The sequence below is a fragment of the Plecotus auritus genome (assembly GCF_963455305.1).
Source record: "Plecotus auritus genome assembly, chromosome: 4".
In the NCBI taxonomy this organism is placed as follows: Eukaryota; Metazoa; Chordata; class Mammalia; order Chiroptera; family Vespertilionidae; genus Plecotus; species Plecotus auritus.
Window position 1 is genome coordinate 190,764,356 of NC_137775.1, and position 12,914 is coordinate 190,777,269.

At 61.1% G+C, this 12,914-nt stretch overlaps 1 protein-coding gene across 9 annotated transcripts in view; it reads left to right on the top strand.

The window, feature by feature from the left end:
* Positions 1-11,437: 11,437 nt before the first annotated feature.
* The window catches only part of COBL (cordon-bleu WH2 repeat protein), a 114,452-nt gene continuing 112,975 nt past the window's right edge, over positions 11,438-12,914 (top strand). For 5 of the 9 annotated variants that reach the window (XM_080666974.1, XM_080666975.1, XM_080666979.1 and 2 more), the window contains exon 1: positions 11,439-11,692. In XM_080666974.1, coding sequence (XP_080523100.1) covers positions 11,652-11,692 — 41 coding nt within the window. In that variant the 5' untranslated portion in view covers positions 11,439-11,651. Of the gene's footprint in view, positions 11,693-11,829; positions 11,916-12,914 lie in introns of those variants that run through there. The other 4 variants (XM_080666977.1, XM_080666978.1, XM_080666980.1 and 1 more) reach the window with 3 other exon arrangements.

Below are 12,914 nucleotides of genomic sequence, written 5' to 3' on the forward strand. Positions count from 1 at the left end.
GGGTGTGCAGGAGGCAGCTGATCGATGTTTCTCTCTCATCGATGTTTCTAGCTCTCTATCCCTCTCCTTTCCTCTCTGTAAAATATCAATAAAATATATTTTAAAAAACAACAACAAACAAACAAACAAAAAAAAAACATTAAAAAAAAAAAGTTTGAGGACCCCTGAACTATGGCTTAGAGCACATTCCACACGTGTAACCAGAAGTGGGGCAGGCTGGCTGGACCCCACCAGTGCACCAATTCGTGCACCAGGCCTCTAGTAAGAATATAAACTATGGCTTAGAGCACATTCCACACGTGTAACCAGAAGTGGGGTTGCTCGGTCCCAGGGAAGCATTCTCTCGGGGAGTGAGAAATGACCGCGGCGCAGGGCCCGGAGCACCTGAGTTTCCGGAGCGGAAGGGAGCCAAGGCCACCTGACACCAGGCAGCCCGTCCATCCTCCTTCCTGTGGATCGGCTCCTTCTGGGAAGGTGCTATCCTAGCTCGGCTGAAACGTGAGCGGCCCTGCCCCCGGACAGCGGTGTTGTGTGTCCCGGGAGCACCAGATCCAGGGGGGGCCTCGGGGAGCTGGGCCTCCGTGTCTCCCAGGCCCGGCAGAACCTCTGACGTGTGGGCGGCTGGTCTCCTGGCGGCCGGAGCACACGCTTAGGATCACAGGACGCCCAACAGGAAGAGAGGGCTGAGCCAGGAAGCGCGACGGAGAATGTTTTTCTCTCCACACCCACGTGAGCCAGTGGGTTAATGAGTAACCCCCCTCCCCCATCACACCGGTGCACCTAAGTTGCGCAGGAGAGAGAGGCATGGGGTTTAATCGCTACATCTTGGAGAGAGAGACGCCAAAGATCCCGTGTCCTGTTATCTCCTCTGGCTGCCCGGGGCCAAAGGCAGAGAGAGGGAATTTACAACCTGCGCCATTCACAAACGCAGGCCCAGAGTAAAGGCAGCTCACAGGTTCTTCCCGAAGCTTTCTTTTATGGAAATACTGTCAGGGGCAGAAATAGAACATCGGGGACCAGCTGTAATGACGGGAAATGTGCGTCCTGCTCTGGTAACCGCGGTTCCGTTCGGATCAGAAAGCAAGTTCGCACCTGGCCGGGAGCTGCCGCCCTGGGTCGGAATGCCGTCTGTCCTCCTGTCCCGAGGACGGCCTTCCCTCATGGAAAGATTGACAACCTCGTGGCTGAGACAATCTAGCCCCCGAGGCACCTGCCCTTTGCAGCCCCAGCCCCCGTGGCCTGTGATCTGGTCCCCGAGGTGCCCCCCATCCTCTGCAACCCCCTGCCCCGCCCCCGCCCCCAGCCCGCATGGCCTGTCACCTGTACCCACTATGCCTGCCCACTTCCCCGCTCCTGTAGTTCTTACTTCCCCGTGTAATCTTCGCCCTTCTACCCAATACAAGCAGCTGGCCTCTGCGGGGGCAGAGCAGATGTGTGGGGGTGACCCGCTGCTCTCCCTGCGGCCGGCAGGGTGGGGGGATAGACGGTCACATGACGCAACCCTGTCTCTGCTGAATTGGCCCAAGTCGCACGATGTGGGAACCCCTTTCACGTCCCGCGTGGTCCAGGGTTCCGGTTCAGGGTTCGGGTTCTGGAGAGGGCTGCACGCAAATGGAAGAGACTAGAAAAGCATTAATTTGGGAATATTGGGGGCCAGGCGGAGCCCACCTCTAGGGGGAGGACTACTCTTTGCTTTGGCCTTGCCACCCCTTTTATTAAGACTGGGATACACCCATAGCCTTCAGGCAGGCAATTCCAATAACAGCCCATCAGCAAGAATTTACATAAGACTGACAGGTGGAGGCTGCTTCAGCTACCCATGTCTCAACTAAACAGTGAGTGATTAGCTCCGACCTTTCAGAGCATTTAAGGTTGACCAGCCTTCCGGATTCCCTGTCCACCTCTCTCTATTAGTGGGACAAGGATCGGTTTCCGGCAGCGCCAGGCGGCCAGACCCCTGGGTTGTCTGATTACAACGTGGGCTGCTGACACACCCGCTTCCTGCAGACGCGATATTTGAAAAGCAGATGCCAGCGTAAGGCCCCACTGGTAGCAACCCCAAAGCACGATTCACTTTATCCTGGAAGGAGTTTCATTGCCCACGCCAGGAGCTCTGAGGGCGACGGCGGGAAGGTGAGGAGCTGGGACAGGACCTCGGAAGAGGGGGGGTCGGTGAGCCGCTTGTACGATGTCCCTTCCCTTTGTTTTAGACGTAAAAGCATTTGCCAGCTTTTCAGGTACTGCGATTCTGGGGGAATATCTGATTTACACGGTGAGCACCTCCCTGACCGGTGCCGGGAAGCGGTCCCTTCTCACCGACCCTGACGAGGACTGCACACTTGCGGCCACGCCGGCCACCGGACTGGCCAGTGTTGGTCCCTGCTGCGCTCAGCAGAGAACAGGGACTGATCGCTTCGCGTGTTTCTGTCGCTGCCTCATTTGCAAACACGATCATCAATGTGAACAAATCATCTCATTCCTGGAGGGGGCGCCTGAGAATGGCACTTTATGACCCGTTTTGTAGACGGGCCCTGAGTCACGTGGACACCTTGCCCAGGTGTGCAGCCCACGGGAGCCTTTGTTCATGCCCACCACCCGCCCTGAGGTGCCCACCCGCCCTGAGGTGCCCACCCACGGAGCACAGCTTCCCCTCAAGGTACCCTCACCTGTGCGAGTGGTTTAAGAGGACGGTTTCACTGCGGCTCCGGCACCCTGCTTTTCTTTTTCTCTGTCTGAATAACATCTGCTTCACTCTCACTCCGAGTTAAATGAATCCTATATAATAAAAGCATAGTATGCAAATTGTCCCCTCCACTGGGAGTTCCGGAGTTCGACCAGGGGGCGGGGCCTGCCAGGGGGAAGAGAGGGAGGCCACAGTCGGCAGCCGGCAGCCTCTAGGGACCGTATTAGTGCATGAATTTCGTGCACTGGGCCTCTAGTGAATAAATAAGTAAATAAATAAAACAAGTGGACCTGTACAGTTCAAACCCATGTTGTTCAAGGGTTTGTACAGGCACACATATGTACATATATGTGTGTATGTATACACACACATATATACAAATATGCACATGTATATATAAAGTGTGTGCATGTATATACATACACACATGTATGTACGTATGTAAGTGTATTTAAGTATGTATATCAAGTTACACAGATAGGATCCTGCCTTTCCAAGTTATTAGAGAGGCATAATGTATACGTACAAGGGTCCTCAAACTTTTTTTTTTTAATTTCTTTTTTTTAAAATATATTTTATTGATTTTTTTACAGAGAAAAAAGGAGAGGGATAGAGAGTTAGAAACATCAATGAGAGAGGAACATCAATCAGCTGCCTCCTGCACACCTCCTACTGGGGATGTGCCCGCATCCAAGGTACATGCCCTTGACCGGAATCGAACCCGGGACCCTTCAGTCCGCAGGCTAATGCTCTATCCACTGAGCCAAAGTGGCTAGGGTGGTCCTCAAACTTTTTAAACAGGGGGCCAGTTCACTGTCCCTCAGATCATTGGGGGGCCGGACCCTAGTTTAAAAAAAAAAAAACTATGAACAAATTCCTATGTGCACTGCGGGCCCGGGACGCGTCGGCTGCTAAGCAGGACAGGCAGCGGCACCGGCAGGCCGGATCTATGTCCTCGGCGGGCCGCATGTGGCCCGCGGGCCGGAGTTTGAGGGCCCCTGGATACAATATCATTACAATAACGAAAGAATTCTGTAGGCGAAGGCCTCATCAGGTGGCCAAGACTCGTGGGCAGTGAGCCCAGCCCGCACTGACGTGCTGCCTCCGCTTGGGATTTCAGGGCAAACCCTCGGGTGCACGCTCTCTGCGGAAGTGCATTGCCACGGCCAACGCCGGACCAGACGACCTTGCAGTCGCAGCGGCTTGTCAGACGCGGCTGGACGTGTGTTCAGTCTGAACGACGTGTGGGTGCAGGTGCTGAACCGGAAAGCACGCACCCGGCGTCCTGCGGAACCCTCCCAGGAGCGTAACGACTGGTCGTGACGTGTTAGAAACGCCGGCCCTTGTCCACCCGCGTGGCTCAGTGGTTGAGCATCAGCCTTTGAACCAGGAAGTCACAGTTCCATTCCCGCTCAGGGCTCAGGCCCGGGATGCAGGCTCCATCCCCAGTGTGGGACGTGCGGGAGGCAGCTGATCCAGGATTCTCTCACATTGTTGGCATTTCTCTCTCTCCTCTCCCTTCCTCTCTGACATCAATCAATACAAATAAACATATTGTTTCAAACGAAAGAGGGGGTGGGAGGGGTGCCGGCCCCTCCGTGAGGGAGAGGAAGCTGAAAGGCTCCCGGTCAGCCTGCAGGGAGCTGCACCTTCTGGCGTCTCCATCTCCACGGCGGGAGCGAGGGGGTGGCATTTCTGTGACCGGATACAGGAGCGCTGTGATGCTGGTCGCTCGGGGGGTCGGGGGGGGGGGGGACAGCCCAGGGATGCGGCCGCCCCTCCTGGGACCCCGCCCCTCACCCAGCTCCTCTCCCTGGAGAGAGGAAGGATCCCCGTGAACCCCACAGAGGACGGTGGGCAGCTTGTGCCTGGTGGAGACCACGGACCCAGACACCTGTCAGATGGCAGGGGACCCGAGACAAAAGGCCTTTGTGGACAGCTTGGCGCCATCTGTGAAATGCTCCCGGCTGCGGCCACGTTCTGCCCCTCCCCCCACAGGCGCGGGAGAAGGGGGCGTGCAGGAAGTCCCCGCACCGCAGCAGAGCGCCTTTCTCCTGTGGGGGAGGGAGAAACTGCCCTTCGACCCCCCCCCCCCAGGTTCTCCCTGTGGGTCTAGCCATCACATTGCCATGAGACACGAAGGAGAGGAAATGACCACATTTCGTTACATTTGCCCGGGAGCCCCACATCCTGAGAGTCTGAGACAGAACGTGAAAATGAGGTGCCTGGGGCCTCCGGAGCCAAGGACAGGTGAGCGGGCGCCGGGCTCCGGGGAGGAAGGCGTTCGCAGGAGGGTTCGAGGAGCAGCTGTGCAGTGCTGCGGGGTTTGCCCTGCCCTTGAGGTCACTCATAAAAAGTTATTTCTAGCCGAAACCGGTTTGGCTCAGTGGATAGAGCGTTGGCCTGCGGACTGAAAGGTCCCGGGTTCGATTCCGGTCAAGGGCATGTACCTTGGTTGCGGGCACATCCCCAGTGGGAGGTGTGCAGGAGGCAGCTGATCGATGTTTCTCTCTCGTCGATGTTTCTAGCTCTCTATCCCTCTCCCTTCCTCTCTGTGAAATATCAATAAAATATATTTAAAAAAAAAAGTTATTTCTAGCCCAGCCGGTGGCACAGTGGTTAGAGCGTCGACCTATGAACCAGGAGGTCACGGTTCGATTCCCGGTCAGGGCACAGCCTGGGTTGTGGGCTCCATCCCCAGTGGGGGGCGTGCAGGAGGCAGCTGCTCAGTGATTCTCTCTCCTCATTGCTGTTTCTCCCGCCCCCTCTCCCTTCCTCTCTGAGATCGATGAACATATTTAAAAATCAGTGGGAAACACCCTCAGGTGAGGATTAACAAAAACCCCCGAAAACAGGCGCGGCTTCCCTGCCAGCTGTCCTCTCCCTGCCCGCCTGCCTCTCCCCGGAGCCAAGGCCCCACCCCGCTCTGGATCAGCTGCACAGGCCGCAGCGGCTTTCCATCCGTCTCACCTGGTCAGCGATAACGCTGTTAAGCAATCCTGGCCCAGCCCAGCGCTGAGGAACACCTGTTCTGAGACTCTCGGTATCACTGATCCCCGATAGCGGCTCCGGGTGCACACCTCCGCCAGGTGCGCGGGCCGCGGGCAGGCCGCCCCGCAGCCTGAGGGCCCTCGGGAAAGACCTGCTGTGCAAGGGCCGGTGTAAGTGAGAGCAGGCCGGTCACAGGCCGGTCTCCCATGAGGCTGCACCTCCGCTCCCTGAAGGAGGCGTGCCTTCACTCGGGCGCCTCGCAGCACAAGAGGCGAGGGCAGCTAATGGTTGGTCAAGGAGGGGAGCTGTGCACGCCCAGGCTCACACTCCCCCTGTGCACGGCCAGGCTCACACTCTCCCCGTGCACGGCCAGGCTCACACTCCCCTGTGAGCACGCCCAGCCTCACACTCCCCCCCCCTGCACGGCCAGGCTCACACTCCCCCTGTGAGCACGCCCAGGCTCACACTCCCCTGTGAGCATTGCCCAGGTTCACACTCCCCCTGTGAGCATTGCCCAGGCTCACACTCCCCCCGTGCACGGCCAGGCTCACACTCCCCCTGTGCACGGCCAGGCTCACACTCCCCCCGTGCACGGCCAGGCTCACACTCCCCCCGTGCACGGCCAGGCTCACACTTCCCCTGTGAGCATTGCCCAGGCTCACACTCCCCCCGTGCACGGCCAGGCTCACACTCCCCCCGTGCACGGCCAGGCTCACACTCCCCCTGTGAGCATTGCCCAGGCTCACACTCCTCCTGTGCACGCCCAGGCTCACACTCACCGCCCCCCCACCTCCCCCGTGAGCGCGCCCAGGCTGACACTCCCCCCCCACCCCACCCCTGTGAGCGCCCAGGCTCACACTCCCACCCCTCCCCCCGCCCCACACTCCCCCGTGAGCGCTCAGGCTCACACTCCCACCCCCCCGCCCCCACCACCGTGAGCGCCCAGGCTCACACTCCCTCCCTCCCCCCCCACCCCGCCCCCCGTGAGTTCCCAGGCTCACACTCCCCCCCACCCCCGCCCCGTGAGCGCCCCCAGGTCACTGGCAGGGGGGTCTTATCAGGCCCTTGGCACCCACCCTCCCTGCCGCTCTCTGCGCTGGGTGTTCGGTGTTCGGGCCTTCTCTGCTCTCACTCAGAAATGTCCAGTGGTGTCTCCCTGGGTCAGCACTCGTGCTGCACAATAGAGTGAGATGCTTGTTTTTGTGTGAATCCAGGTGATCCGCTGGCGCTCACGTTTTATTTTATTAACATCCAAAATCCATTGGTTGGTTCTTAAAATTAAACCAACCGTTTGTTTCTAGGGGAAACCTGCTTGGCCCCTTCGTTTGATCACTGGATGTATATTTTTTACAAATTATTCACCTGAATTTGCTAAGATTTGGGGGCCGTGTTTACATTGACGTTCCTGAGAAGTACTGGCTGTTGCTACTGTGTTCTGGCTTCAAGGCCGGCGCTGCCTCCCACTGGAGCTGGCCCCGGGGGTGCTGGCCCCGGGGGTGCTGGCCCCGGGGGGTGCTGGCCCCAGGGGTGCTGGCCCCGGGGGGCGCTGGCCCCGGGGGAGCTGGCCCCGGGGGAGCTGGCCCCTCGCCTCGGTTTCCCAGGGGGTTCTGCGGGGCTGACGGTATCCCTTCCTTCATGCTGTTTGCAGACTCAGTGGAACCACCTGCGGGGCCTGGGATGTCCTTCCTGGGAAGGCCTTGATGAGCTTCAGACGGACTGTCCGTAACGGCCATCGCGAGTTCCGGCTCTTTCTTTCTTTCTGCTTTGGCAATTTGTGTCTTTCGTGGAATTTGTCCACTAAAACTACGTCGCCAATTCTATTTTTTTAAAAAATGTTTTTATTGATTTTAGAGAGAGAGGAAGAGAGAGGGAAAGAGAGATAGAAATGTCAAAGAGAGAGAATCATGGATCGGCTGCCTCCTGCACACCCCACACTGGGGATGGAGCCCGCAACCCGGGCGTGTGCCCTGACCGGGAATGGAACCGTGACCTCCTGGTTCCTAGGTCGACGCTCACCCACTGAGCCACGCTGACAGGCGAGACCTTGCTTACTTTTTTTTTTTTTTTTTTTAATATATTTTATTGATTTTTTACAGAGAGGAAGGGAGAGGGATAGAGAGTTAGAAACATCGATGAGAGAGAAACATCGATCAGCTGCCTCCTGCACACCCCCTACTGGGAATGTGCCCGCAACCAAGGTACATGCTCTTGACCGGAATCGAACCCGGGACCCTTCAGTCCGCAGGCTGACGCTCTATCCACTGAGCCACGCTGACAGGCAGGCGAGACCTTGCTTACTTTCTAATCCAGGTGTTCCCAGCTACGTATGGTCCTCCCGCCTGATTCGACAGCATTCCACAGAATTTATACAGTGTGTTTTCACTCTCATTCCGTTCAAAATATTTCCCAACTTTCGTTTTGGCTGCTTACTTTGGCTTACTTAAATGTGTGGCATTTGGCTTTCAAAATTGAGAGTTTTCCAGATATCGACTTCCCTCACCGATTTCTTCCCATCTCTTTGTTTTTTGCTTACTATTCCTGGCAGATAAAAAGTACTAAGGCCCTGACAGCGTGGCTCCGTGGCTGAGCATCGACCCATGAACCAGGAGGTCACGGTTCGATTCCCGGTCAGGGCACACGCCCCGGTTGCAATGTGGGGCGTGCAGGAGGCAGCCGATCAACGATTCTCTCTCATCATTGATGTTTCTATCTCTCCCTCTTTGAAATCAAAACATATATTGTATACATATTTTAAAAATGTACACGAGGCAAGGCTGGGAGGTTCCTGAGTGCTGGGGCCCCCGTCCCCATGAAGTCGGGGTGCGGCCACCCTCCAGGTGCATGAATATATTCACCAACTGGAAGCGCCCTTGAACCCGGTGTTCAGCATTTTAAATCCAGGTTTCATTACACCGTCATGGAGAGTTAAACCGGCGCCACCTGAGTGAACTCTGTCCCAGGAGGTCGGGGGGTGAGGTTGGGGTGAGGTCGGGGGGTGAGGTCGGGGGTGAGGTCGGGGTGAGGTTGGGGGTGAGGTTGGGGGTGAGGTTGGGGGTGAGGTCGGGGTGAGGTTGGGGGTGAGGTCGGGGGTGAGGTCGGGGTGAGGTTGGGGGTGTGGTCGGGGGTGAGGTCGGGGTGAGGTTGGGGGTGAGGTTGGGGGTGAGGTCGGGGGTGAGGTTGGGGGTGAGGTCGGGGGTGAGGCCGGGGTGAGGTTGGGGGTGAGGTCGGGGTGAGGTTGGGGGTGAGGTCGGGGGTGAGGTCGGGGGGTGAGGTCGGGGGTGAGGTCGGGGTGAGGTCGGGGTGAGGTTGGGGGTGAGGTCGGGGTGAGGTCGGGGGGTGAGGTCGGGGGTGAGGTCGGGGTGAGGTCGGGGTGAGGTCGGGGTGAGGTCGGGGGTGAGGTCGGGGTGAGGCCGGGGGTGAGGCCGGGGTTCGCACCCTCTCACCAGAGGCCTCGTTGCTCCGACGTGACCAGCTTCTTCCTGCACACTCGCTGAGGCTCACCGTGGGCCGTTTCGCAAGCATTCAGTCAGGTACAGTCCGAAGTGACTCATCAGGAAAAACAAGAGATAATCCTTTTGGAGATTCCAAGCATTTCTGAAGCTCTGTGCTGGGAACCAGAAACCCGGGAGGGGGTCAATGTGCCCTTTATCCGGTCACAGGAGTGCGGGAGCGGGATCTTTTCCCCTGGCTCACCCGCTGTGTTCAGAGAACTTCCTGGGAGGGAGATCAATGATCCAAATGTTGGAAATGCCTTGGCCCCAGAATAGGATTGATTTGGATGAATATTCCACCGGGCACGGACAGAGCATGTCCTCTGTGGCCGTCAGGTGCCGGTAAAGTCAAGTTTGCTGCCAACTGTTGGTTACTTTGTGGAAAGTGTGTGTTCTTTTCTCAGATTTATTTATGTTTATTATTTTTATCCCTCCCCGAGGATGTTTTTCCACTGATTTGCTCAGGCCAGGCTGGAGTGGTGCTGGGCCAGGCTGCTTCCAGTCGCCAGGGTGGGATCATTAGCGTCACCAAAATGCCCCTGGTGACCTGTGACCTGTGACCTGTGACCTGACTTTCTCCTGGGCTCTCAGAGGGGCTGGGCCCATCCCTCCTCTGCCCTGGGCTCCCACCCCTCCCTGGAGCCCTTCCCCCACCTGGCCTCCAGGGCCACGAGCCTTCCAGAGAAGCGGGAAGGGCCAGCTGCCGGCCCTCCGCCCTCAGGGAGAGCGAGCAGTGGTGGAGGGGCCTGCATTCAGTGCTCCCTTCCCTAGGGAGCACCCAAGCCCCCGCCAGGCTCTGTCCCCGCATCAGGCTCTGTCTCCCGCCAGGCTCTGTCCCTCGCCAGGCTCTGTCCCCCCGCCAGGCTCTGTCCCCCATCAGGCTCTGTCCCCCACCAGGCTCTGTCCCCCATCAGGCTCTGACCCCCGCCAGGCTCTGTCCCCCGCCAGGCTCTGTCCCCCGCTGGGCTCTGTCCGCCCCGCCAGGCTCTGTCCCCCGCCAGGCTCTGTCCCCCACCAGGCTCTGTCCCCCATCAGGCTCTGACCCCCGCCAGGCTCTGTCCCCCCACCAGGCTCTGTCCCCCGCTGGGCTCTGTCCGCCCCGCCAGGCTCTGTCCGAGAGGCTGAGGGTCAGAGAGGAATAAAACCCACGCAGGCCAGGCCGGTGCTCACGGCGCTCCCCTGCTGCAGGGGAGACAGACAGCTCGCACTTGGACTTGGACCAAATGTATCCTGAGCAGGATACGCATGGACACATGTATAGTCCGTTATATACAGTGTATACACCCATGCTTATTTGTTGCTAAATGTACACAAATATAAACTGTTCATCATGAATATGAACTTTTATTTAAATACACATAAACAGCAACACACGTGCGCACGTGCACACACAGTTAAATGCTCAGAAGGAAGCTGGGCGGGACGGGGCGGCCTGAGCCTCCTGCGCAGGCGGGGGAGGCGGACACCTGAGCGAGACCGCGGGGGGCCAGCGCCCTGGGAGGGAACCCGCAGGCTGAGCTGAGGGCGTGACCTCCAAGGCCCTGCGCGCAGGTAGGAATCCGGTTCTGGGTGGGTGCCCGGGCCTGAGGCCCCAAGGCCTTGGCGCTGTGGCAAGGACCGGTCTCCCCTCTTTGTCAGTGAGAGCCGGGGCCTAGCTGGAGGGCTGGGCGGGCCTCTGGACCGCATCCAAGTTCGGGGTCCGGGAGGAGCACCTCCTCCGCGCTGGCCGCTTGCAGGCTCCCCTCCGGCGCTGCGTCTTCCAGGCCTTTCGTTCCCCGGCCCTGGAACCACGCGAAATGGGGAACTGGACCTGCTTGTGGGTCAGACTTTCTTTCACAGGACCCAACTCCCCCTGTTGCTTTGGGGCGGGTTAGGAGGAGTGCGAGGGTGACCGCCCAGCAGATGGGCTGCGGGGGACTGGCTCCGGCCCAGCCCCGGCTGCCTGGGCTGGTAGTTCCGACCCCACGGGCCGCAGGGGCTCCTCCGCGAGCTAGGACGGGGCTGCGGGGCGGGGACCCCCTGGGAGCCCCCCCACACTGGGTATGGGCTGCGCGGGGGAAGGTTCTGCTGGAGTTCAGGGTCGGCCCAGGTGCCCAGCGACCCAGGACACTCGCTGCTCCTTCCGCAACCTCACTCCTGCCCCCGCTGCCCCTCCCGCAGCTCCACCCCCAGCCCCCGCCTCGCAGCCGCGCCTCCCGCCCCCACCTGCCGGAGGGGCGCGCTCCCTCCCGGGGGCGGAGGTCGGCGGGGCGGGCCGGGCGGGGCGCTGGGCGGGGGCGGCGCGCGGTGGGCGCGGCAGAGCCAGCGGGGCGGGGGCGCGGCGCACCTGGCTCCCCGCCCCTCCCCGCGCGCCCGGCCCCCGCCCGCCCCGACGCCGCCAGCCCCTTCCTTCCGTCCCGGCCGGCCCGCGTGGGCGGACGAGGGGTCAGCGCCGAGGGAGTGGATGAGGGCGGCGGCGCGCTCCTCACTCGCCTGCCCGCGGCTCCATGGACGCGCCCTGCGCCTCGGCGGCCAAGCCCCCCACCGGGTAAGCGGGCGGCCGGGCGGCGGGGACGCGAGCGCCGGGGAGGGTGGCGGGGGGAGGAACCGGGGAGTGTCCGGGGGACCGGCTCGGGGCGCGGGGAGGACACGAAACCGCGGGGGCAGGGGCGCGGGCTGCCGCGATTGCCCCAGGCTGGGCGCCCGGACTCTGGCCGGCACCCCGAGCGGGAAGGGGGTTGTGGACTCTGTGCGCCCAGGCGGTTGCCCAGGTGACAGTGTCGGGCGGAGGCCGCAGCCCGGTCCGCGGGTGTGCGCGCGCTCTTTCCGGGGTCCCCGCGGGCAGGGTCCCCACCGAGGCCCCGCGGTCCCTCGAGCGTTCGTCCCGGGAGGGGGTGTTGTGGGGGAGGGGGCGCATTGCGGGGGGGGGGGGTTGGCCTCCGACTGCAGCCCCGTTAAGGCCGTGCCTGGCGCCGGCTTCCCAGCCCGGTCCCCTCTGGGCCACAGCTGCCGCGGGAGCAGGGGGCTCGCAGGGAGGGCACCGGCCCGAAGGCTTTCATGACAATCGCCCCCACCCCCCGACTTTGTTTTCCGGGTCCCCTGGACTGCGGGCCGGGCGCGGGGTGGGACCCGGCTGACTTGGGACCAGGCCTTGGACCTGAAGTGAGGGCTCCGGTCCCTGCGGCTGCCCGCACCTGCACTCGCGGGTGTTTGCACCCCACGCCGCGCGTGTGCGGGTCCCGTGCCACACGCACTCGGGGCTCGCAGCGGCCTCCCCCTCCTCCCAGGGAAGCAGCCTGCCCTTTCCCGGGACGAGCTGGAGTCTGAACCGCGCGACTCCCCGGGCCGCGGGGCCTTGGGCGGCGGGAGGGCAGGCGGCAGGCGGGCGGCGGGCGGCGGGCGCGCGCAGTCCGGGGGCGGCGGGCAGGTGCGACCGGGCACAGCGATGAGTCGGGCGAATGGAATGAGTGGGCCGCGGCACCTGCTCCCTGCGCCCGCCTCCGCTCCGCCACTGCCGCGCCCCGGGCCGCCTGGGAGCGAGTGTCTCCCGGCTGTGCCCACTGACTCACCCTGCGGCGGGCGCAGGCCTCCCGCCTGGCCCGGAGGGTTCCACATTGGCTGCACAACCAGTACCCCAAACACAACCCCCCCCTCCCCAGACCGCCGGGAGGGAGCCAGGTCCGCAGGGCGAGTCGTGTGGAGCCAGGAATGTGGACGAGAACTTTTTGTTGTTGTCGTTGCGGCGCACTTAGTGGCGGTTATGTAATTCC